The following is a 24,147-nucleotide window of genomic DNA, read 5'->3' on the forward strand; positions in this document are numbered from 1 at the left end:
ATTCGTTGTAGTTTGTCAGAGCACAACTATAAAGCAGTGGCCTTCATCAAGTTCCAGCACGTGGGAACAGTTTAGTATTTATTTATATCTGCTGATCATTCTTCACAACCATTGCTGTCTTTTAGGGTAGGTTTTGTTTCTTCATTTGTTCTGCACCTGTTTCTACTCCTGACTTTTCTGATTCCGTAGTTGTTTCTAGATTCTTGTGTTTTGCGCAAACACCGACTGCAGGAAAAATATCTGACTTGAACTACTAACACATAGCTGGCTGGGCTTCACGATTTTCAAATACTGTGTTGGTGTTTCGATAACCCCTTTCTATCAATTAACTGAATGGGACATTATGTTTCGATGAAAAGTCTCGCATCCAAAGAGGACATGGTTTTTTAACTAATAAACTGAATATTCTACGCTGCAGCAGTCCAAAGTTAGCCATATTACTTCAATACCACGAGAGCCATCTGTACCTAACTCCACGTTTAATGCAAAAATTTCAATTCATTCTGATTGACAAATGGAAATAAGTCGTGCAGGTAAAAAACGCATCTTACTCTGCGCCCCCTGAGAAAAAAATGGGAATGGATTCTATGGAGTCCGGATGTTGATAAATATCGTAATAGTAGTTAGCAGATGCACTAAGTGTTTGGTTAGGTCCTAAGTTCATCGACAAAGTGGCAAGATTTCTACAAAAATTGAAAACAGGATTAAAAAAAAAACAATATTCTTATATTATCTTTATGTTTTTAGGTAATCATCACCACACGTGACAATATAACAAATTGTGGAGACGGTTGACGCCTGAGTTCGAAATGAAGAAGACCGTGGTATTAGTCACATTTGGTGTCCTTGTGACCATGTTTGTTTTGAACACCCTGATTCTTCTCTCATCATGGAATTTGACTCCGCGTATTAAATCACATAAAACCTCCAGTCAGATGGAATTTCCACTGAGTTTGCAAGGTTTTAAACAAGAACAACACCCAAAAACAGAAACAAAGAAATTATTCACCACGCTTGGTATTAAGAAATCAACTGAACCATCTGTTAAAATCAACACATTAAACAAGAGGACTCCCCGATCTAATCTCATTATATTGAGCCCAGGCAGAGGAGGATCTTCATTCTTAGGAGGAGTATTTGATGCTAATCCTGATATCATGTATTGGTTTGAGCCGCTACACACTTTATCCCGCGGCATATATGAACTCCATTTGTACAAAGACAAAGAGAGAAAAATTCAGTACAGCAAAACTGCTATCAACCTAATCAATAGCTTTTTCAACTGCAGTTTCACTCAGATCCCTAGAGACATTATGTCTGCATTATCTAATAGCATATTTCGGATGCGAAGTGCATCACTGAGCAGTAGCCATTTGTGCCCAACAAAAAACAAAAGGAAAAAGTGTCTGCCTTACTCAGCGGAATTACTTAACAAAGTTTGTCACTCCTCTAAACATACTGTACTCAAGATCTTGATTCATCGTTTACCAAACAACACTCTGGAAAGTTTTCAGGAAATTTTCCAGCAACAAAGATATAATTCAAAACTGATTCACCTAGTTCGTGATCCAAGAGCTGTGGCATATTCCATGGTCAACTCAGTCCAATGGTTAAATGTGACCAGTGAATCACATCAAAGATTTCGCGACACTCTTCAGAGAATTTGTACCTACATTGAAAGAAACATTAAATTTGGCATGTTTTCTTCTCCTTCATGGCTAAAAAATCGCTTTCGAGTGATACGCTTCGAAGATTTTGTTATTAATACAACAAAAATAGCAAAGGATCTCTACAAATTTACAGGGTTTGATTGGTCTGTAAATGTTAATAAATGGATTGAAAAACATCAGAAAAAACCGCACAAAAATAATGAAAAGGATCCTTATTCACTTTATAGAGACGCTTCGCTGGTTATAAACAAGTGGAAGAAAGCTCCACGGAGCTTAATTACAGCAGTAGAGCAAGTTTGTGGTAGTTTGATGGACATGCTTGGCTACGAAAGAATGATTAAATCAGAACAATTGGAAAATGAGAATCGTAACTCATTTGTGAGAACCTGATTATAAATAAACACTTCCAGAGAATCATTTACAATTTCTTGCTCACATTAAGTATTGTGTATGTATCAGTATTACACTGGTTTCTAATAGTCAAGTAACAGGGCATATCCAACTAACCGTACAATCCCCTTTGCCTTCAGTTACAGGCCCATTTTATTTTGTTTCCCAAAAATTACTAGTACCCCTACCAATTCTTTGTCATGATGTTTACGAAAAACCAAAACTCAAGAACTACCAATGGCAACCAATTTGCTTAACTACCATTTACCGTTTCTAAATGGCTGTACTTTTTCGTGGTGTATTATTTTTATTTCTTTCAAAAATTCTGTTATCATTTGTTCATCCATGTCAGAGTACGAATAAAAAGTTGCTGTTCACGTCGGTTAATCTTTGACAACAGAGCTGGGGTCAAGGCGACTGTTAGAGTTCTGAGTTCTTAAAGTTGTGCTGAGGTAAATTATATTTTTTTAGTAGTATCTTATTTCGACAGTTTTCAATCCATCCTCTTTCTTAGTTACACGACCCCGCCCCACCTCTGAATGCAATCATCGATCCTGGATATGATAAGCCCAGTGCTTACCCTAGCATCAAATTTACCGAATTTTTGGGTGATGCGCCATACTTAACTTAATTTGCAAAGGAAGCAAACCATCTTTCCTTTGGCTCTCTACTTCTCGTTCAAGCCTGGAAAGTTTCATAACAATATGGAAAAGAGGGACTACGTCTAAAACTTCCGAGTTGACTTCATTACAGTCTTGGTTTTAGATACATTTAACTGCCAAACTTTTCCAATGAACAATCACCTCTGAACCTTCTTTCCTCTAACGTGGACTTGGGTTTGTGCAGCCACCACCGCCATTTTGAAATAAATAAACCCTTTTCCCCTGGCCTTTTAGAAGGTTTTTCGAATAGTTGGGTGGAGCCTTGGACTAATGGGTATATTTCATGAGTTGAATGTAGTCATAAACGGGAGCAATGTTACCCAATGTTAAGATTTTATTATTTTTTGAATCCTTGTTTTATATACACAAGATATACCAAGATTACGTCTTATAATACTGAATCACAACATCTTCATGCTCTTGAATATTTTGCACCTCTGCTAATGACTAAGTGAAAAAGCACCTGCATGATTCAAGAATGACCAATAGAAAGATCCATTTTTAGTAATTTTAAACGTATATGGAATTTTCTACATAAATAGAATGGTAGAAATGGTAATTAATCGCTTCATATCTTTGGAGTCCGATTAACCGGACTTAATCTATGATTTCAAATATGTTTGTGCAACTGAATGAAAACTGGCCTTTATATACAAGAAGTTATTTCTGAATTAAATTTGACAAAAACAAAATGCATTTTACAAAAAAAGTCTCAGCCCTGTTTCAGCTATATGTTGATGCTATCTGTTTCAATAAATTTTCTTACTTTCCTTGTTCACCATGAGGGTTAAGAGGAAGGCAGAAAGAGGAGAACAAAACGTTTTCACTTTTAATTGGCAAATCCTCTTCTTATGAGATTGCTTTTATTTGAAACAGGACAAAGAGCCCAGTCATAAAAAGATGTATTTGTACCCTGTCTCGATCTGAAACCAACGTAGGCATAAGGCAGCCAGTGGATATTAAGTTTCCAATCCTTAGATTGAAGCAAAAAAACAAAAACAAAACAAAAATTCTGCAAAGTATGAATGCCTTTAAGACTTATATCTTTTCTCTAGTCTGTCTAAAGTTGTGAAAAGAAACAAAATAGGCAGGGTGAAAATAATCAAAACAAAGAAAAGGGGGAAACCAAAGAGAATGCACCTATATCCTAAATAACCCAACCCCAGCCTGTTTAATGCCTTCCACACTAGCATTGGCCATGAGTACACTTCTACACCTCTTCAGGCACAATCTTGTTCCTCTTCATAACTATATGATTCTTCATATCATTTAAACAATAATCTAAGGCATTGTTAGATTTATTTCTTCATTTTTTTTTGGTTATGCTGTCTTCCCATCTACGGTTTGTTCTATGTTTGAACTTCAGAGCCCTCAGGTAATCTTCCCATGCAAAGAAAAACTGTTTAAAATCCACTCACAAACCGCTTTACTCCTAAAATCTGAATAAAAATTTTCTAAACTTTTGGCCATAAATTTCTTATAATTTTAGCTCTGATATTAAGCATCAGATCAAATAAGATCCCCTAATTGTTAAGTTTCTTTCTTCACATCACCTTTGTGCAAGAAAATTTATTGATTCTGAGGACAGAAACTCCTCTTGGTGTCAAATCTCATCTACTTCAATGTAGTCAGTTCTGTTAATGGCTAAAAGAGCACTAAATATGCTTTAGACTTAAATTAACACTGAATTACTGCACATGGAGAGCATAATTTTGAATGGTTAAAACTCCATATGTGACAGAAAATTGTGAAGCCTTAAACACTTGTTAAATACTCTACAATTTCAACAGGTCCACCATTTCTGACGAGTCCAGGTCCACCTGTAAGAGGTTTTAAAAAGTACGCAAATGTTGAATTGTAGACCAGTAAAACATTAGGAGTGCTATGTTCAAATTGAATGACTTACATCAACAGCTCCCTGGAAAAACTCAAACTAAAGCAAAAGTTAAATATTTACCAACCTTGGGAAAGGGTGTCTTGAGAAGAATCCAAGTTAAAATATAGAAATACAGGCTGTGGAAGGATCACAAGAAATGACAGAATTGATAAAAAGCCAAAGCCACTAAAAAGAATAATTCAGGCTGAAACAGATACTGTACCTTGTGGTCTCCCATACAGACTTGTTTACCCATCATGTCATACACCACTGATGAACCTTTGCTCTGATCAAACACGACAAAACATTCATTCAAATACTACGGTGAGTTCTTTGAAGCTTAGTTAGCACTCAAGTAATCAACATTTAACTTCCATGGCAGCTAGCCCAGGGTTTTAGTGGAATTGGTTTTTGAACAGTTCAGCTCTGGTGATCAATATGCTGGATATGATAAATATTTAGCTGAATTGAATAACACTCTGACTTTGTATTAAACCATTTTCTTGGCCATTATTTGTGTCATCCAAAGACTGCTGTCTAAACATCAAGTAGAGTACAGCAACACATCTACCCTACTACATACTATGAAAACACACCTGTTGCTATTGGAACAAGTTCTCCTGTGCTGATCAATAAGCTACCTTGAAGAAACTAACATTGCTTCTGATGATTGAAATGAAGCTTGTGAATTGTGCTTTCTCTTTATTGCATTAGTAAATGCATAGAAAATCAAAACAAAATGTGTTTTATTTTAAGTAGATTTTATGAAGGCAATAAGCCACTCTTCCTATTGGTTTTGAGAGAATACACAAAAACTATTGTGTTCTCCCAGCATAGAAAATACAGCCTAGATATTACTTAATTAGTAAAGATTATGAAAACTGACCTGGTTAATTATGGCTCTGCTTGAGTGACTCAAGAATATTCTGTCACACCAAGATGGACACCTGAGATATTTGATATCACAGAAGGAAGTAACATTAATAAGAACAGCAATCTCATTTTCTGCAAAAATAATGGAGAAATCTTGGTTTCCTTAACACTGATTTGGTTCATCAGTGTATTTGATACTTTCTGACTTGTTAAAATGTTTTACAAGGAAAAAAAAATACACTTGCACAGCACCAGTACTCAAAGGAGAAATTATCACAATGGATGAAGATGAAACACTTCTGACCTGATTTAGGAAACACTCTTTTTTACACTACATACAAGATTTTGAAAATATGTACCTTGAATCACTATATACTGTTGTATCCTTTACATTTTCACTGAAAGGATAGCTATTAAAAAAGAGACAAGAAATATTTCATCATGTTGATGCTACTGTACCCTATTTTTTTTAAAACAAGGGGGACTTTTGATACTATAGTCACAAAAACATTTTTCCCTCAGGCAAAGGGACAAAAAAAACAGTAATACATGAGCAGTGTATGCTAACAAAACGTTACACTTAAGAAAAAATCATGAAGTTGGACATTGTACATTTCAGATTTAATTAGTTAGTCAGCAAGATTCACACAACTCACCTCTAACTTGATAAAATGCCTTATACATTTCACTGGTTAAATATACAACCTATTAAATGGTAATAGCTTTTACCTTGGATAGAATGAAATATCAAACTCAAACAGTCTGTCTTTGAAGACATCAAATTCTCTGTTGTACTTTGAAAACTTCTTTCCATTGTGGTATCGAAATATAGTTTGGTCATGAAACTTGAAAATTCGAGGTTCCAGTGTAAGGAAAACCTGTCAAACAAAAAAACAAAAATCAAAAAACAAAGTACATCATACATTCAGGCCATTCATTAATTGAAAACATAATTTTTACCATTAGTAATAATAAAAAGAGCCAGTCATAACAAACAAACTTAAAAACAACAGAGGTACAATCATAATAATCTGAGAGTGTCCAGATCTAGTGTACCTGTATTCTGTCAGCAATAAAATCTCAGCCTCCTACAGAGCATCAATGAAAGTATTCTGTCCTTTTTGCTAAATGTGAGCCATGTGAAAGGGAAACTACCTTGTGTCAGCTCAATATTCACAATCTACATGTATTTACCTTATCAGCCTTCTTTCTGTCCCTGTAGATGATCTTTGAAGGAGTACTCTCACCTTCCTTCCTGATATGTTGCTGTGGAAGACCAGCACAGAGAGCCTGTAAAATCCAAAAAAACTAATGATGGTTAAGCCAATTGCATCACCACATATAGCCAACCATGGTTAGTTACAGGACTCTATGTGTGCAGTCATATGGTAGTATATTATGATTTGTGCATTAATCAAAGGCTGGAGTATCTTGTGCACACTTAAACTGCTTGTATATATGCATTTTTTTTCATAACATCTATACTGTACCTCCACCACTCTCTTGTTGTCAAGTCTGAAGTTGAAGTCACCAAATAATGTATGGGGAACTACAGGAATTGAACTCTTTGTTATTCTGCCAAAACCAAGAGATAAATAGGATTGACAGTTAGGGTTAGTCACTAAGTATCTCCTGAGGAACTATAGGTTAGAATAAAAAGTAATACTTATTCTGCCAAAACCAAGAGATGAACAGTGCATCCAGTACAAGTTAAGTTAGATATTAAAGTCACCAAGTATCTGCTAAGGAACTATCAGTTAGAATCAAAGTAATACTCATTCTGTCAAAACCACAAAATGCATTTTACAAAAAAATCTTAGCCCTGTTTCAGCTATATGTTCATGCTATCTGTTTCAATAAATTTTCTTACTGTCCTTGTTCACCATGAGGGTTTTTATTTTTAATTGGCAAATCCACTTCTTATGAGATAGCTTTTATTTAAAACAGGAAAAAGAGCCCAGTCATAAAAAGATGTATTGGTACCTGGTCTCGATCTGAAACCAACTTAGGCATAAGGCAGCCAGTGGATATTAAGTTTCCAATTCTTAGATTTAAACAAAAAAAGTATCTCCTAAGGAACTATAGGTTAGAATAAAAGTAATACTCATTCTGCCAAAACCAAGAGATGAACAGTGCATCCAGTACTAATTAACTCAGATATTAAAGTCACAAAGTAACTCCTTAGGAACTATAGATCAGAATAAAAAGTAATACTTATCATGCCAAAACCAAGTGAAATCTAGCTTAGAGTGTACACAAAAAAATGACTGATCAGCTCACCTGTCCAACACATGATCAAGAGCTCTCATGCGATTTTTACTGTACACTGATGGAGTCTGATAATTAAAAAATAATAATTATTATAATACAAAAATAAAAAAGAGAATAACCATCAATCTTGGGACAAACTAAATTTTCATTTTTATTCAATTTGAGCATCAATACAACAAACTAATAGTTGAAAGTGATCAGTGAAACCTAACTTACCACCTCAATGGATACCAGGTTTGAAGCATCATGAAAAAGGTGAATATTGAGCAAATCAAACGCACTGTCAAATAAAGTACAGAGCAAACTGTATAAAAACATGATTCTGTACAGAATGACAAACATGACTTTATTCATGTAAATTGAACCAGAAATCATAGAACATAATTGCAAATCATGGAATATTTCATTCCAACATTTAAGAATAGTAAAACTTGGTGCCCTAGTTATGACAAGTTACATCAATCTGAAAAATGCAAATAAATGAATTACCCAGTAGTAACTATGGACAAAAGTGTAAAGAAAAAGGAAGGAATGTAGAGAACTAAATGAACAATTTCTCTGACTCTAACAGTGACTTGCATAGAAACTGTTAGAAATGTTTACTTATCTCCAGCAGTTCCTCATCAAGTTACTATTCCAGTGTCATATAATGGTATCATTTCAATATGCATTCTCACTAACTCAGAGATTGGGAAGGCTATGCATCATACTTATATGGTACATAAATAAAGATATGACATATCAAAAAATCCACTCACAGAACACAAGATATAGCCCACCCTATTACTGTAATGGCCCATACTTTTTATAAATGACCCAAAACTTCTAAAAGCCAGGGGCTATAAGCCATATGGCTGTTTTGCCTTCTCAGTCTCTGCTAACTATTTAATAGCGGAGCTCACAAAGCGTAGTCCCATAATTATACAAAATAGTAGTAACTCATGAAGCTGAAAAAATTTGGATGTACGACCGTACGACCGTACAAGGTGCTACTTTTAACATGCGTGGTCAACTGTACTGCGGGCACACCAACACCACGGCTTTGTTCAGTAGTCCAGCGGTCAGTGCACTAGGCTCTGAGTTGGACAACCCGGGTTCTAGTCCTGGCCGGGGCAAGGCATTGTGCCCTTGAGACATGCAGGGAAAAAAAATGCAAGCTCCGCTTTTAGGCTTGGCTAAATCTATATATTATTTGCATTTGATGATGGTGGCAAGCCATACAGTACAGGGCTGTATTTGGCTGAAACACCTTGTTTAACAATAAGTTACAATTCTTTAACTGGGGTTTTGAATTTCTCAGAGGATTTAGCCAAAATAACTTTCATGTGCAAATAAACTGATGATCTTACCACTTGTTGATCTTCCACCTTGTTCTCATGAAGCCCTTCCGTGACCATTTGAACTGCAGAAACAATAAAAAAATAATGTTTAAGTGTGAAACTTAACAATTATTCCACAAGTGCCCCTGGGATATGACATGATAGATAGCCAAAAGGGCCCAACAAGCACACCTTAGAAATTGGTGTACAAATTATCCCCCTTAAATGGGGGAAATAAAAAAAAGATTATTCAAATGGAAAAAGATAAAGCTAAAAGTGTGTGCAAAACCCTTAATTCAATGATACAAATTATGACCTGGACAGGAATGACTCAAGGAACACTTTGAGTCAATGTCATTTAAATTTGTGTAACTTTCCCACAAATTATATTTCAATTTGTTCCATACACTCCAGATATTCAACCTACTAAGTTTTTTTTTTAATTATTACTTTAAAAACCCTTGCTTCCAGCTGCAGCAAAATATATAGTGAACTGATAAAATGACATGAGTGATAAGTGCCAGTACAGGCAAAAGGGGGTTAGTTTGACCCACTATAACTCCTAAACAAGCATGGTGACACATCTTTTTTATTGTATTTTTCAAAACAGATAATGGTAACGAACATTTGAGGAAAGTTTAAACAAAAATTGTTGAATAACTTTTTTTTTGTGAGGAATCACTTTAACAACTCATTTCACTTTCCATGGAGTGAAATAGAGTAACAATACAGCATGTAAACAGTGATGCCTTTGTTGTATCTATGACCTGATTGGTTTGCTTAAGCCCTTTCCTTGTGATTAAATTCAAAATAATTATGTCTTGTAAAGACTTTTAATTAAAGAACTATTGAAAGTGTACCTGGGGGAAAAAATCCAGTGGAAATTTTTCTTTCTCCAGGAAAGGGACATCTGTCAGATTTCCCACTTGTATCTAAAACCAGCAAGGATTAGTTGATCAAAAATACTCTTACCAGGTAACTAATAATAAAAATTTTTAAATTACAGTTTATTCAGTATATAGTATGCCAAAGGAGCCAAGAATATAATAGAGCTTGTTGACACTTTACTAAGGTAACATGTGTTCCTGTTCTTCATGACACAATCTCTGTTTACAATTTCTCATGAAATTTAAGTTAACTCTGTCTACAATTATGCCAATAGATTACATCTTTATCATTATACACCTGTAAGCAATATAATTATCAATACAGATAGTATGCCTTTATTGATATCTTATGCAACTACACATGCATTTCAAGCAAAATACACGTATGGTACATCAAAATATATCAGTTTATAAGTTTTTGGAAGACTGGCTTCTGTAGCTTAGCCAGTACTTACATGGTAAAAAGATTCCAGATTCAACTGCTAGTTAAGCTTTTGGTAAATAAACTCTAGGCAGAAATGTTAATGCACTCACCTCTTCTCCCTCAACCTTGGAGAATGTAGATTCTTCAGATTTTAAAAGTGTGAAAAAAAGAAATAAAAACAACCTCATTGAGTTTCCTAAATCAAAATAATTGTTTACAGGTATAAAATTTACACAACTGCCTGACTAGTTAAATGTGCTGTTGCAATTACCATAAGTAGCTCTGCAAGATCAAATTGCTTTCTTTTAGAAGTTTTTGTTCAACTCTCTTAAACTCACAGTTTTCTTATGAGGTGAGTTATTATTTCACACCAAATGGATCACATTGCCATCAAAGAGAGAATTTACCTTTGAAATTCCAGAGAAACACATCCTCTAAAGACTTGCTTACCAGATATATACAGCCAAGAGCCTGTTTACAAAATAAAACTGTTCAACAAATATCACAATAACAAACCCTTCTAAGGTGATCTTTCACTACAGGGTATGTAAAACCAAAAAGCATGGACAATGTGACATGTCTTTGATCTGTAGGGTATTTAAAAACAATTTCAAATAAATATAATTAAATATGATTGAAAAACTCATAGCTATGGATAAGCATTTTTTTAGCTTGTAAGATGGTATTGATTTGGGATATCTCAAATCATCTGCATGATTGTATATGTCTGCAATTCATCTAAAAATTCTGTAATAATCTTTGGCTTTCCATTAGAATAAGCATAGATTTCTTCCACCAACACAATAGATGTCATGCCTTGGTTGCAACTATTTTCAGCTTCAAACATAATTTTCTTTAAGTGTCGAGGGTTAGGAGAAAGTATTATTCTCTGACTTAAACCAAGATGGTTGATCTGAAGTAATGCAATGAGCTAGTAGTACATCTCTGTCCCTTAAATCCCTTTAAATCCTTGTCAAAGCAAAGTATTTAACACAGTGCATTTCCTTGATATGCTTGAGACTGTGCCAGGAACTACTCCAAACAGTCATAAATGAAAGAAAAATGTGCAATAATTTCTCTCTCTCTCTCCTTTTTTTTTTTCTAACTGAAGTTAATAATGTTTAAAATGAAACATTTTCCATGCAGAAGGTACAAAATGCTGCTACAGTTCACATGGTTTAAAGGTGGGCTATCCAAACACAATTTAATTCAAAATAATAAAGGCTTATGCTCTATGTACACAAACCCATGAGCAGCCCCAAAGGATGATGGCATTGGATTTACAAGCTTGTTAATTTTTAAATGTTTTCTTTTTTTCCAATATAGGAGCAGTCATTGATGCCCCCATACTAATAAACCGTCAACTTATTCGTGAAAAAAAAACACGATAAATTGTGGTGTCTAATCAATTACTTTAAACATCAATTATTTTACAAGTGAAGGAACCAAAACAAAAAACTGACAAAGAGCCAACATGCCTGTAGCACTACGCTGATTTTCGTTTAAGTTAAATGCCACAAAATTCCCAACTCGCGACAGTACAATCTGTTTTCATAATAATAGAAATTAAATAAAATTTCATCCTGGTAATTAGGGTTTATTAAACGAGACAAACAGAACAGTAAAAATTATTTCTTTGGACCTTGAATAGTGCTCACCGTATATTGTTCTTTTGTACGATAGTCTTGATCGAACCATGCTCGCACTTTGTCGAATTTTTCTTTCAGCAGTGATTGATCGATGAAGATCCTAAATCACATAACAAAAATGATTCGATTACAATACGCTTTCAAAGTCCTGCTAATATATCCACAACAAATTTTCACATTAAAAAGAAATTGAGGGCATCCATCTTCTGATTAATTCTCACCGGACAAATTCTTTAACTTTTTCTAAGGATTCTTCGCCTGAATCTTTCCCTCCACTTTCTTGAAAATGAAGTGCTACTAACTTTGGCTTGAATCTTGTTACAGTCTACCAATGAGAATCCCAAAAAGATTGCACAGATCGATCAACAGTATAATAACACAAGAATTTCGCAAAGTGGATTTTACAAATTTCATGCATGTAAAAGAACAAAAAGTTAACTCGACCTTTCACTTTTGTTCATAGACCCCTAATAACCTACTTACAGTCACTGTTTCTCGAATCCAGCGCTCCTCCAAACCATCTCGCTACAACGAAAACAACAAAATTATCAGGTATAAGTTGTTGATAATTACCAACATGGGAATAAAGTTGAGAGCCTCCTTTTGTAAACAAGTTGGACACCAACGCAATAAAGAACATTTTATATTTAATTATGAATTCGCAATTAAAAAAGAAATTTATTTAAAATTTTGGAGCATTAGTAAGGTAAATGGCGAGGTGAATCTTCGTGCATCAAATCTAAAGGCAAGCAGGACATTGACAACATCAACGGTATTAAAGAACAACAAATAACATCAGTGGTGTCTGGAATATAACTCACATTTTCGAACACTGAACCCACATTTGCTGTTATAAACAACACAGGCACTAGATGTTCTCCCATACTCATGTATTTCAAGCCATATCTTGTGGTCTTGTCTCTGTTGTCGAGCACAGTGTGTGCAGTTAGTGACTGTGTGTGTCTTCCGTTTCCTTTTCGCGCCGGTAGGCCTCATGGGATCGTACCTCCCACACAGGCCTCCGAGTTTCCCCGATTACCACAATTAACTTTAAAAACCTGCTGTTACCTTGCTTATCTAAATTACTGATAAATGCTGGACTAGCGAGTGATCGTTGAAAACACGCTTCAATCGAATTTTTTTTTTTTAATAGAAAGCACTGAAGCAAGTTTTTTTATGTAAGTGCTCGTATGAAGTTCGGGATTGGTCGGGTGAACTCGGGGCTCTTTTTTATTTTTATTTTTTTGCAACATGCCAAACATGGAACGCCTGATGGTTCTGCACCCACTGCTCTGTATTGCCGGTAAAGGTGGATTTCCTTCGCATGGCACTTTAGCGGTCCAATGTTTTTTCCCTATTAAGAAAGGGCCCATCAGTCTTTTTTGGAAAGCTTAGTCACCATATTGCTTATATTGATATTGCTTATGAATATGTAACAACTCATTTGCGGCGAATTGACCCTATTATCTCTTGAACAAAGATTTACGTCAAACTTTCGTGACACCGAGACACTATACACAAAGCTTTAAACACCAGAGGACAGTCATTTCCTTTTCAATGCTAACGAAACGTTAACTTGTGAAACAGAAGTCTTTCTTTCGGCGAGGCACGACAGCACGCTATGGAGACGAACACGCTCAAAAACAGGGCTTCAAACTTACCAGATAAGAGAGCTGATAAAGAGAAACATGAATCCGAAAACTCTAAAGTTTTGTCATCAGATCGAACAGTATGGATTGTTTTCTTCTCCCTTCTCATCGACCTCCTAGCTTTTACAGTCATTCTACCGCTTTTTCCATCATTACTGGAGTTCTATGCAAACAACAAGCAGGTAAAGTAGGACTGATTCACTTTTTACGTTGCACGTTAGATCTATGCATATATATATATATGAAGTCCTTATTGAGTTCTTGTTTCACAGTTTCATTCCACATACATTTACGGGGCAGATATGTTATGGAAGGGAAATTTTGAGATACAGATAACTGTTGTAATTCCAATTTGCAAGGTTTAACCTGATTTTTTAAGGAATTTTACCGATAACCTACAGAGTTTCAGCTGTATTTTGAGACTGGCTGGTTTTTCCTGTTTGTTTTGAAATAAACACATATTGATAATTTATTCAAAACTTCTCATCGCTACTACAATGAAAGAGGAAAAAGTGTCCATGACTGTCACAATAAAAGTTCCTTGATATTGGTAAACCAAGTTGCTCTTTGTTTTAGAAATGAAAATGTCATCTTTTGAGTGACATTCAAAAGGAGTAAAAACGGAAACAAAAAATTAAAAATTCCACTAATATTGACCTAACTTTGCGGAAAAATTATTTTTTGCTATATTTTGTCAACAAATTCTTTTAAGTTAGCACCTTATTTTTGAATGAAAAGAGCTTTTTGTTGCAATGTTATCTACATGTGGGTAACTTTGGGAAAAAGTTTTTGATGAAAGGAAACAAGCGTCTCAGTTATGACCTATAAACTACTTTAAAAGACAAATTTTTCTTCAAGATCCAATGACAGTGATGAATTGCAGAAAGTGATCAAGCCTCATCCAAACTTGGCTCAAAAATCTTAGCATGAAAATAGCTAAAATTTGCTGAATACATTTGGAAATTTTGAGCTACAGATGATTTTTTTTTGAAAGATTTAACCCGCTTCTTAAATTAATTTTACCCTGGACTTTCAGAGTTTCATCAGAATTTTGAGACTTACTGATAATTAAGAGATATGCATGAGAAATGTAACTGTTCAAAAATATTGTGAAAGCAGTGCAAATTGAATTTGTTTGTTTGTTCAGGTCATCTAATGATAGTTTATCAACAACAGGACATAGGTTAATAAAAAGAAAAACCATTATTATAATGCTTTACTTTCATAGTGACACTTCTTGCTTATTGGCTTTGGTTATAGTTAATTGCAGAAAATATAATTATTTGTAAAATTGGCTTGCCTGCAACATTATTGTACAAAATATTTTACATGCACCTTGTGCCACTCTCTGTGGTATGACATAACTGATGCATTGTTCACATCCCTACAGGACAGTTTATATCATGCAATCATGCAAAGAGTCAATACATTCAGAGAACTGTTAGGAATGCCAGATGTTGAACGCTTCAATGTTGTACTGTTTGGAGGTAAGCAGCATGATTGTCCACATGTAATATTTAGTAGCTAATAATATACGTGCAAAAATTAGGTATGTCTGATTGGCTGAAAACAGGTGCATTTTTCATGTAACATGAGTACAAATTACAAATGTCAAAATTATGTCTGTCTTGACTTTCTATGACATTTTTTTCTTTTAATTTATTCACAAGTAACAACATGATTGTGAGTGCAATTTGGTGTATACAAGCACTCATAGATTTTTTCAAAGACTACATTCATATTCTTCACACTGCTCTCCTTACTCTTCCTATGATATGGACATGGAGAATGTGTTTGAGAATCAGGAGTTTCTTAAGTCAGGGATCATTTCCTTCATTCTCATGACCTTTACTTATGATTCAAGGGTAATTCTGCAAAGAGAAATTAGAAGTCAGTCACCCTTGGAGACTAAAGAGTTAAAAAATGTTCCATGAAAATTTTCTGTAGGGTGTTACATTGCTTCTTAATTTTTATAAATGTCATAATAGGCTATATTTATTTAAGCTTAGCTTGGGGAACTTTTATTTTTTTTTTGTAGGTTTCCTTGGATCACTGTTTTCTCTTCTTCAGTTTATCTGTTGTCCTTTGATTGGTGCAATGTCAGATTTTTTTGGAAGGAGACTGCTACTTATGCTTTGTATGGTGAGCAAACCCTTGGCCTTCCTTAAAATAGAAAGGTTTTAGTGGAAAATTAAATTGTTAAGCTGAACTTGAATCTTAAGTGCTTAATTTATTATGGGAAAGACACAAGATGATGAATTTTCCAAATTTTTTTATCCTTATATGTCCCTTTTTTGTTTCTTTTGGATTGCTCTTTACATTTTCTCCCTGAATTTAGTGCTAAATTTGACAAGGATTGCTCAATCTAAACCCTTTTGAAGAATACATTTGTTTAATTGATTGGGAAGAATTGTCTTTCAGGTCAGTTCTCAGGCATGCATTGTCTATTTATTGTACAGTAAACAATCCCCCATTCCCTTCCCCACCCCCCTGCTACTGAAAAGGAAAATTTTGGAAACTTTTTTTTCTCAATATGGATTTTGTTGTGGATCAAGGCAAGCATAAAATTGTATTTTGAAGTAACTCATGCTGCATGCTTCATGCAAAAATTACCTGTGTTTGATTTACAACTTTTGACACTCAACATTAGCTGTGGCTTCAGTATGTCACAAGGTTTAAAAGTTATTAAAAATGCTACTACCAACAATTTTTGGTGTACAAGTGTCATTAGGTCATTTGAGACAATCAGATGATGGTTCTATTCTACATTTAGTTTTTTTTGTGTTATTATATCAAGTGATGATGCAGGATGTTGGTAAAAAATTGATTACTACATTGTGGAGAAAGACACAACATAATTATTAGATATTCTATGCCTTTAAGATGAACATGCTCATAAAGTATTTCTTCCTTTTCATGATACAATATCCTATGCATAGTAGTTGACTGTAACACATTTTAAAAAGTATCATGTCTAATTATTTCAGGTGGGAGTATTGGTTTCATATGCTGTATGGGCATGTTCATGGAACTTCACCATCTTTGTGATAGCCAGGATCATCGGCGGTTTGTGTAAAGGGAATGTGACAATTTCAACAGCTATTATTACTGATGTAACCACTGTGAAAAATAGAGGCAAGGGAATGGTAGGTTGTTCCTTTTTCCATTCATGAGGGTAAGAATAATTACATCATGGAAAATTTTGCAGAAAGTTGTGACATTTTATCATGATTTCATTTTTCTTAGACTTGAGAAATAGCTGAAACTTATTTGACTTATTTTAAAATGATGGATAAATGACTAGCTTTTAGTTTACAATAATTTGTCTCTACATTCAGTTTTACAACATAGTTTTGAATACATAGGATTGAGGTTTGCTTGAAAAGCTGCAAACCTATTATAATTGTTAGTGATTTAGAGGTTGGAAGCACTTTTGGGACACTGAAAAGCGATTTTATATTTCATTCATTTAAGCCTCAAACATTGTTATCTACATATGTGTACACATAGTCAAGATGTGTTCTAAACTGAAAAATGTAATTTACCTTGTTAAGAGTATTACAAAAATATTTTTTCTGGGATGTTAAGATTGCTGAAGATAAGAAGCAGGGAATGTTGTTGGAGAATGTTTTTCTAATTTGTCTCATTAATTTTTTTCTAAAGTGTGAAAAGTATATACACGGATCAAAAATTGTTCTCATTTTATGATTGCAAAAAGTTTAACTGAGGGTATCAAGGGAGAGTCAGAAAGGATAATGTAAACTGACAATGTTTATATCTAACTTTTATTTGCTTGTCATAATTTTTCCTCTGAATTCTACCTGTCAGTCCTACTGATGCCCCCACTCTCTTTCTCTACCAGAAATTAATACAGTTAGATATGTATACTTCATAAATACATGTATTGACAAAGCTTTGTGTTACTAACAGGCTCTTGTGGGGATTGCATATTCCTTTGGATTCATTATTGGACCAGTTGTTGGAGCTGTTTTTGCTAAGAGGTCATCTCTCGAAAGTGGAAACCCATATCTGTTACCAGCTCTGTTTGCCATCACTTTGACAGTAGCAGATTTGATGTTTGTCTATGTGTGCCTCAGGGAATCTCTTCCTAAAGAGAAAAGGGTGATGCATTTCATAAAGTTTTTTACCTTTCCATTTTAAAAGTAACAAAAAATAGAGTTTCAAAACAGTGGAAAAACTTATGATTTAGGTGTAATTGATTCTATTGATTAAAAGAAAGAAGGTATTGGGAATGATACACATGCCAAGTTTCAAGGTCAGTAATACTTAGGCTGTACAGGAAGAACGTGAAAGATATATATTTCAATTTTAAGTTAAATTTCAAACTTAAGTTCCCAGTTAGTTTTGATAATCTTTAATAATCTGATCTAAAAATTTATTTGTATGTATGTGTATATATATATATATATATATATATATATATATATATATATATATATATAAAAATATATATATATATCTGTAAATCTGTTTCATGCATTTTTATTCCACAGGCTAAGTCTTTGGTTTCTGAATTTAGAAATGCCAATCACCTTATCAACCCTGTATCATTGCTAAAGTTTGATGCTGTAGATATACAATCCAGTAAGGAAGGTAAATGACACTACAACGAAAAGTTATCAAGCATAGATCTAAAGGAAATAATAAAGAGGAGCTACAGGATGGAAAGCTACCTTTAACTGTAATATGATCTCACACCTTTTAACTTACTAACCATAAACTTCAACTTGGCTGCACAAAAATTGATTGTATATATAATATTGGCAACTTGTGTTGAGGTGATTTCTGAACATACTGAGGTACATGTACAAGCAAGGAATGGCTCATGTAAACTCTGTGAGAAAAATGTGAAAGTACTGTATGGAGATGACTTGAATTCAGTGAGTTTGTTTTAAGTTTCTAAAATATTTCCCTTTGATAAGTGTGTTTTGTTATTTAATTCTTGGCATCAACTATATTTAATATCATGCCTGGAAGCACAGATAAGCACTGAGATTACAGAGGCCTTCATATGCATTAATGAGCAGATGCTCCTTCAATCTTCATCTCTAATCAGCAGTTAAACAAACAGGAAGTCATTGATCTTAGTTCAGCTAAGTTAGGTCCCTCTTAATAATAAACAGCTGAGACATTGTTTCTATTATAGATTTAAACACAGTTCGTGGCCTTGGCCTGGTGTATTTTCTGTTCCTCTTTTTCTTCTCTGGACTTGAATTCACATTAACATTTTTAACACACAAGAATTTCAAGTATTCAAGGTATGTGATAGAAACTGAGAAAGTGTTGAATACTATTGAATATATATCTTGCATAAAATTGGAAAGATACAATCCCAACTAGAAAGAAAAATGAACAATTTGGGCATGGTTTTGTTTCTCATAAAGTCATGTGAGATTTAAGGAAACTACCTTGGTTCTCAGTAATAATTTTTATTAACTCTTAAGAAAAACATTTCAGGAGTACTCATGAGTACTCCATGATGTCTGTGGAACTTTTATTTTTTTAGATTATGTTATTTTTTAAAAAAAAGGTTTACCATTTTGATGTACATGGGATGGAAATTTTAAATCATGTTGATCTACTTTTACAGTATGCAACAGGGGATGATGTTTTTCTTCATAGGAATTACTATGGCACTTGTTCAAGGTATGCAAAACAGAACACACAAGATACTGTATGTTACTGTTATCCTTAATGGATACAAGTGTAATACATATTACATTGTTAGTTGTATAAAGCACTAGTCTCATTTAATCTTCACCATGATACAATGTATGTCAGATATGCATTTTGATTGGTCTTAGAATTGCTGTGAACTCAAAAAATGAGCTTAGCAATTACTTATTCTTGTGAACTTAATGAACATTTCTGTAGATTGCTCACTTCATGTATGAATGTTCTTTGAAATGGAATCTGAATGATACAGTTTAATAGTTGACAGAAGAGGAATTACTAAGTCCCTTAAAAATTGTTTGAACCAGTTCATTTATAGGTCACTGTCACTAAGTGACATTTGCTCACTCTTCTTACGTTCATTATTTTTCTGTAATTAGGTGGTTATGTCCGCAGACAAACCCCAGGTACAGAAAAGAAAACAGCTCTTAAGGTAAAGCTATGCCTGGCCAACAGTTAGGGAAATTGCCTGCTTTCAGTTTCATAATGAAACATATTTGTTAATGAGGGAAATAGCCTGCTTCCACTGTAACAAGGAAATAAATTTGTTAGTGAGAGAAATTGTCTGCTTTCAATTTCACAATGAAATATATTTGTTAATGAGGGAAATAGTCTGCTTCCACTGTTACAATGAAATAAATATAATTTTGTTAGAAAGGAGAGTTGCACTTTCACTTTCAATGAAATAAATTTGTTAACCAGTCTAGAATACCTTGAGCTCAATATAAATCTGATGGTACTTATGGTTCTCTAAGTCAACATACACAAGTTATACATACAATCATGGTAATAGTGATTTGCTCTTCTCCTTTTATGTTTGTTTGTTGACATGCAGGGTATGGCAGCCATCATGCCCGCAATGGTCATTGTTGGTTTGGCAAAGACCATCACCACACTTTACGTGGGGCTCACACTGTTTGCATTTGGTATGTTCTTTTTAATTTTTATTAATGTTGTGGTCCTCATATAATTCCAACTTGGTTCCAGGAGGAAAACTGAGCATCACAAAAAGATATAATAAGTAAATATTTATGTCAGTAACATTTTACCTTACTACTGGTTATTTTAGTCTATTTAACTGATCTCCTGGATGGATGTCCTGTGGCCATCACAATGATAATAAATCAGTTCTTTCCATTGTCCCACTTCATTATCTGACTGTATCTGCAAAGTCATTCATACAAATTTCAGAGGAAGTTTAAGGTAGTTTTCTTCATTTTTTTTCAGGTTCAGCAACAGTGGTACCATGTTTGACAACCATGATTTCCCATCATGGTGAGGAAAAATTTCCCTCCTTCCAGTGCTTTGATTTCATTGTTAACTGATATTAGTGTTGGTGTTTGACAAAATTTGAAATCTATTTCAAGGTAATGCTGACCAAAAAGGAAAAATCATGGGGATATTCAGGTCTCTTGGAGCATTTGCTCGAGCCATTGGCCCCTTTGTGAGTTGTACAGGTATGTAATTGCACCTTCACTTTTTCTTTTTTTTTAGGTCAATTTGTTCCCTGGTTTGTTTTTGTATTGTATTTATCATTCAATTTTTAGGTACAATTGGTTTCCTGTATTGTGTTTTTTAGTCTACTGGAGTGTGGGGCCCTTTTGGTGTTACTTCGTTGGTGCCCTGCTGTTTATGATCCCCATGCGGATTTTGGTGAAGCTGCCTGCTTGAATGGGTTTCCAGGGAAGAAAATGAATCGAAGAGATCAGTTGAATAAGTTTTGTAAATTGGGAAATCCATTTAAGGGAAAGGGTCAAAGGTTTTTGTAGATTTCATTTAAACACAGATTACAGTTAAACTCCAATGTAACGGGGATCTCATTCTTACCAACGATTTGATGTTTAAGGTAGTGAAATTCATTGGAAAGTAACATTAAGGTTAGCGTTAGGGGCTCCACTCTTTCTCAGTTTAGCGAGAACAAGGAGTAACTGCAGAATACCTTGCCACTTTGGTCCACCTCATTTAGATGTGTTGTGAGGCTTTCGAGAACGAGGCTCAACACAGTAGAAGCTATTCAATGACATGTAAATGGGTGGCAGGGTATTGTGCAGTTTAGCCAAGAACAGGTTCAAGTTCACTATTTGAGTCTCATGTGCATCAAATATATATAAAATTATCGAGAGGCAAATTTGGAAATGCGTGAGTTATTCTGTTTGTTGTCCAACCTGTCATGAATTATCGATTTCTTTATCTTGGAGATGCACCTTAATTCTGTTCACAACTGACTAATTTTCACAATATATGTATTTTAAAATGAATTAAAGGTTATAAAGATAAAAGCAAATCTAAAAGAGTAGAGCATGCGTGCCAGGTGGGATGTGGCGCGGAAAAGACGCCCAGAACAGCTGGCTTCCAGTATTAGGATAGTAAGTGTCACAATTTTCCATTTAAACTCTTTATTCAATAACGCAACGGCTACTACATGACAACATGGGCGAAATCAAAATGGCGGGTCCGATACCACGTTTTTTCCCACAGATCCGATGGGAGCGCGTGGTATGACGTAATATGACATCCCCCTTTCTACCGATGTAATAATAATAATAACGACAAAAAAAAATGGAACTTATCATATCTCCAGAACATTACAATACTGGTTGAAAGGATATCCCTCCTGTGCTTATACTTATAAGTCTATTCTTTAGTGTCTCTACTGTTATAGATCCAGCCTTTGTGCAGGTGTCACAGTCCTCCCAGATCTGGTCACATATCCTCCAGCTATATCTGAGGGTCCCTGGGGGATGTTGTTCAGTGGCACTGTTTCGCCAGATCCTGGTCTGGGGGCTGCACCGTTTTTGTGCGATGTCTGTGTGTGACTGACTGGGGCAAGACTAGTTGTCTGCTGAGGTATCTCAGAACCTTGGTATACTGGGGTTTCCACCCGCTGGCATTGTGTTCCCCTCACTGCAGTTGTGTCTGGTTTCAGTTGGGCCCGTGTTCTTCGATAGGTGGTACCTGTACTGCTGGATCTGATGATGTAAGATCTTGGCTGTTTGGCGGGTTTTACAATAGTGCCAGGTTCCCAGGTTTGTGAGTGGTGGTTGTACGTGCGGATGGGTTGGTCAGCTTCGAATGGCTTTTTGGGTGGTCCTGAATGCTGGTTGTAATAGTGGGCTTGTTTCTCCTGACGGGCTATGAGCTTACTTTTCATGACCTCATGGTGAGAGTGGTTGAGGAGGACTCTATGGCATGCTGGTAATCTAGTTTTAAATTTTCTGTTGGTGAGCAGTTCTGCTGGGGATTTCAGCTGGTGATCCAAGGGAGTGGCCCGGTATGATAGGAGAGCAAGGTACGGGTCCTCTTTATTTTCATCGCACTTTTGGAGAATGTTTTCCACGGTCTGGACCATTCGCTCAGCAAACCCGTTGGATTGGGGGTATAGGGGGGAGCTAGTAATGTGTTCTACCCCGTAGACGTTCATAAAATGCTTGAATTCTGCCGAACTGTACTGCGGTCCGTTGTCGGTCGTCAACTGCGTAGGGATGCCGTGTTCTGCAAAGATGCTCTTCAGGTGGTTGATAACTGCAGATGACGTGGTGCTTGTTAGTCTCCTGATGACAGGAAATCTGCTGTATTGATCTGTCAACAGGAGGTATTGCTGCCCTCTAAATTCGAACAAGTCCGAGCTGAGTCTTTCCCATGGTCGGTGTGGCGGTTCTGGCTGTAGTATTGGCTCTTTCCTTGCTTTATTTTGGTATTTCTGGCAGGGTTCGCACTGGTTAACTTGGTTGATGATTTCCTTTGTAATTCCAGGCCAGAAAACGGATGTACGTGCTCGTAAAAGGCATTTCTCTTGCCCTAGGTGGCCTTGGTGTATGATGTTCAGGATTTCAGGTCTGAGAGTAGGAGGTATCACGATGCGGTCTCCTTTTAGTACTAAGCCGTCCTCGATGGTCAGCTCTTCTCTGAAATTCCAATAGCCATGTAGCAGTTGGGGGCACTCTTCTCTTTTCTGTGGCCATCCTTCAAAGACCATTTCTTTTAACAGAGACAATACAGGATCCCTCCCTGTTTCGTCACGGATCTGTTGTAGCTTCGTTGGAGTTGCAGGGAGATGTTGTGTGACGTGGTGGACATATATCTCTGAAAGTTGACTGCTGCTAGGGGTAGGCTGGGGGCTGACTCTTGAGAGAGCGTCGGCTATTGGTACATCAGGACCTTTTACGTAGTTGACCGTAACGTCGTATTTCAGGGCTCTCATCAAGAACCTCTGTAATCTAGGTGGGCAACTGGACAGTCGCTTCTTGAAAATCGCCTCAAGAGGTTTATGGTCAGTGTTTACTGTACAGTGCTTCCCAAAAATGTAGTAGTTAAATCTCTCTAGGCCCCATACTACACCAAGTGTTTCTCTCTCAATGTTGCTGTAGTTTTTTTCTGTGTCTGTAAGTGCTTTGGAGGCATAGCATACAGGTTGCCCCTGCTGCAAAAGGACGGCGCCTACTCCTTTCTGGGAAGCGTCAGTTTGAATGACAGACTCGATGTTTGGGTCAAAGTATCTGAGGACTCCCATTGATGTGATTTCCTGTTTGACTTGGTTGAATGAGTCGTCGTGTTCAGGTCCCCATACATATGCGGTGTCCTTCTTGGTAAGTTCTCGCAGTGGTGCTGTGAGGCTAGCCAATCGCCCTGAGTATCTTGTAAGGTAGTTTACGAGGCCTAAGAAGCTTTGGAGGTCTTTGCGGTTCTCAGGTGGGGTCATCTTCTGGATTGCAGATATCTTACTGTCATCTGGTTTGATTCCATCCTGGGTCCATTTGTGGCCGAAAAAGCTGACTTCCTGACA

General features: G+C 35.7%; 3 protein-coding genes across 4 annotated transcripts; 2 read left to right on the forward strand and 1 right to left on the reverse strand.

The window, feature by feature from the left end:
- On the forward strand, window positions 1–2,079 carry LOC113684048 (carbohydrate sulfotransferase 1). The gene is made up of 2 exons (XM_027201345.2): window positions 1–126; window positions 748–2,079. The coding sequence occupies exon 2, from the start codon at window positions 810–812 to the stop codon at window positions 2,058–2,060; it is 1,251 nt and encodes a 416-aa protein (XP_027057146.2). The 5' UTR covers window positions 1–126; window positions 748–809; the 3' UTR covers window positions 2,061–2,079.
- A 959-nt stretch (window positions 2,080–3,038) lies between these two features.
- On the reverse strand, window positions 3,039–13,179 carry LOC113684075 (inositol polyphosphate-5-phosphatase A). Its single transcript, XM_027201382.2, has 18 exons — window positions 12,843–13,179; window positions 12,505–12,546; window positions 12,243–12,346; window positions 12,031–12,121; window positions 10,780–10,843; window positions 10,483–10,514; window positions 9,922–9,993; window positions 9,092–9,144; window positions 7,959–8,022; window positions 7,752–7,807; window positions 6,962–7,046; window positions 6,666–6,761; window positions 6,201–6,349; window positions 5,831–5,881; window positions 5,485–5,545; window positions 4,822–4,884; window positions 4,684–4,735; window positions 3,039–4,542 (listed from the first exon to the last, which is right to left on the reverse strand). The coding sequence occupies exons 1-18, from the start codon at window positions 12,909–12,911 to the stop codon at window positions 4,478–4,480; spliced, it is 1,269 nt and encodes a 422-aa protein (XP_027057183.2). The 5' UTR covers window positions 12,912–13,179; the 3' UTR covers window positions 3,039–4,477.
- A 326-nt stretch (window positions 13,180–13,505) lies between these two features.
- On the forward strand, window positions 13,506–21,085 carry LOC113684062 (solute carrier family 75 member 1). Of its 2 annotated transcripts, none has more exons than XM_089195965.1 (13): window positions 13,506–13,852; window positions 15,061–15,157; window positions 15,709–15,812; window positions 16,658–16,816; window positions 17,601–17,792; window positions 18,185–18,284; window positions 18,838–18,949; window positions 19,282–19,337; window positions 19,745–19,797; window positions 20,200–20,290; window positions 20,592–20,639; window positions 20,732–20,821; window positions 20,912–21,085. In XM_089195965.1, the coding sequence occupies exons 1-13, from the start codon at window positions 13,643–13,645 to the stop codon at window positions 20,941–20,943; spliced, it is 1,344 nt and encodes a 447-aa protein (XP_089052091.1). In that variant the 5' UTR covers window positions 13,506–13,642; the 3' UTR covers window positions 20,944–21,085. The 2 variants fall into 2 exon arrangements, with proteins under 2 accessions (XP_089052091.1, XP_027057162.2); XM_027201361.2 differs by having other exon boundaries at window positions 20,944–21,085.
- The last annotated feature ends 3,062 nt before the right edge of the window (window positions 21,086–24,147 follow it).

The sequence above is a fragment of the Pocillopora damicornis genome, chromosome 2 (genome assembly GCF_964200805.1).
Source record: "Pocillopora damicornis chromosome 2, jaPocDami1.2, whole genome shotgun sequence".
Taxonomy (NCBI): Eukaryota; Metazoa; Cnidaria; class Anthozoa; order Scleractinia; family Pocilloporidae; genus Pocillopora; species Pocillopora damicornis.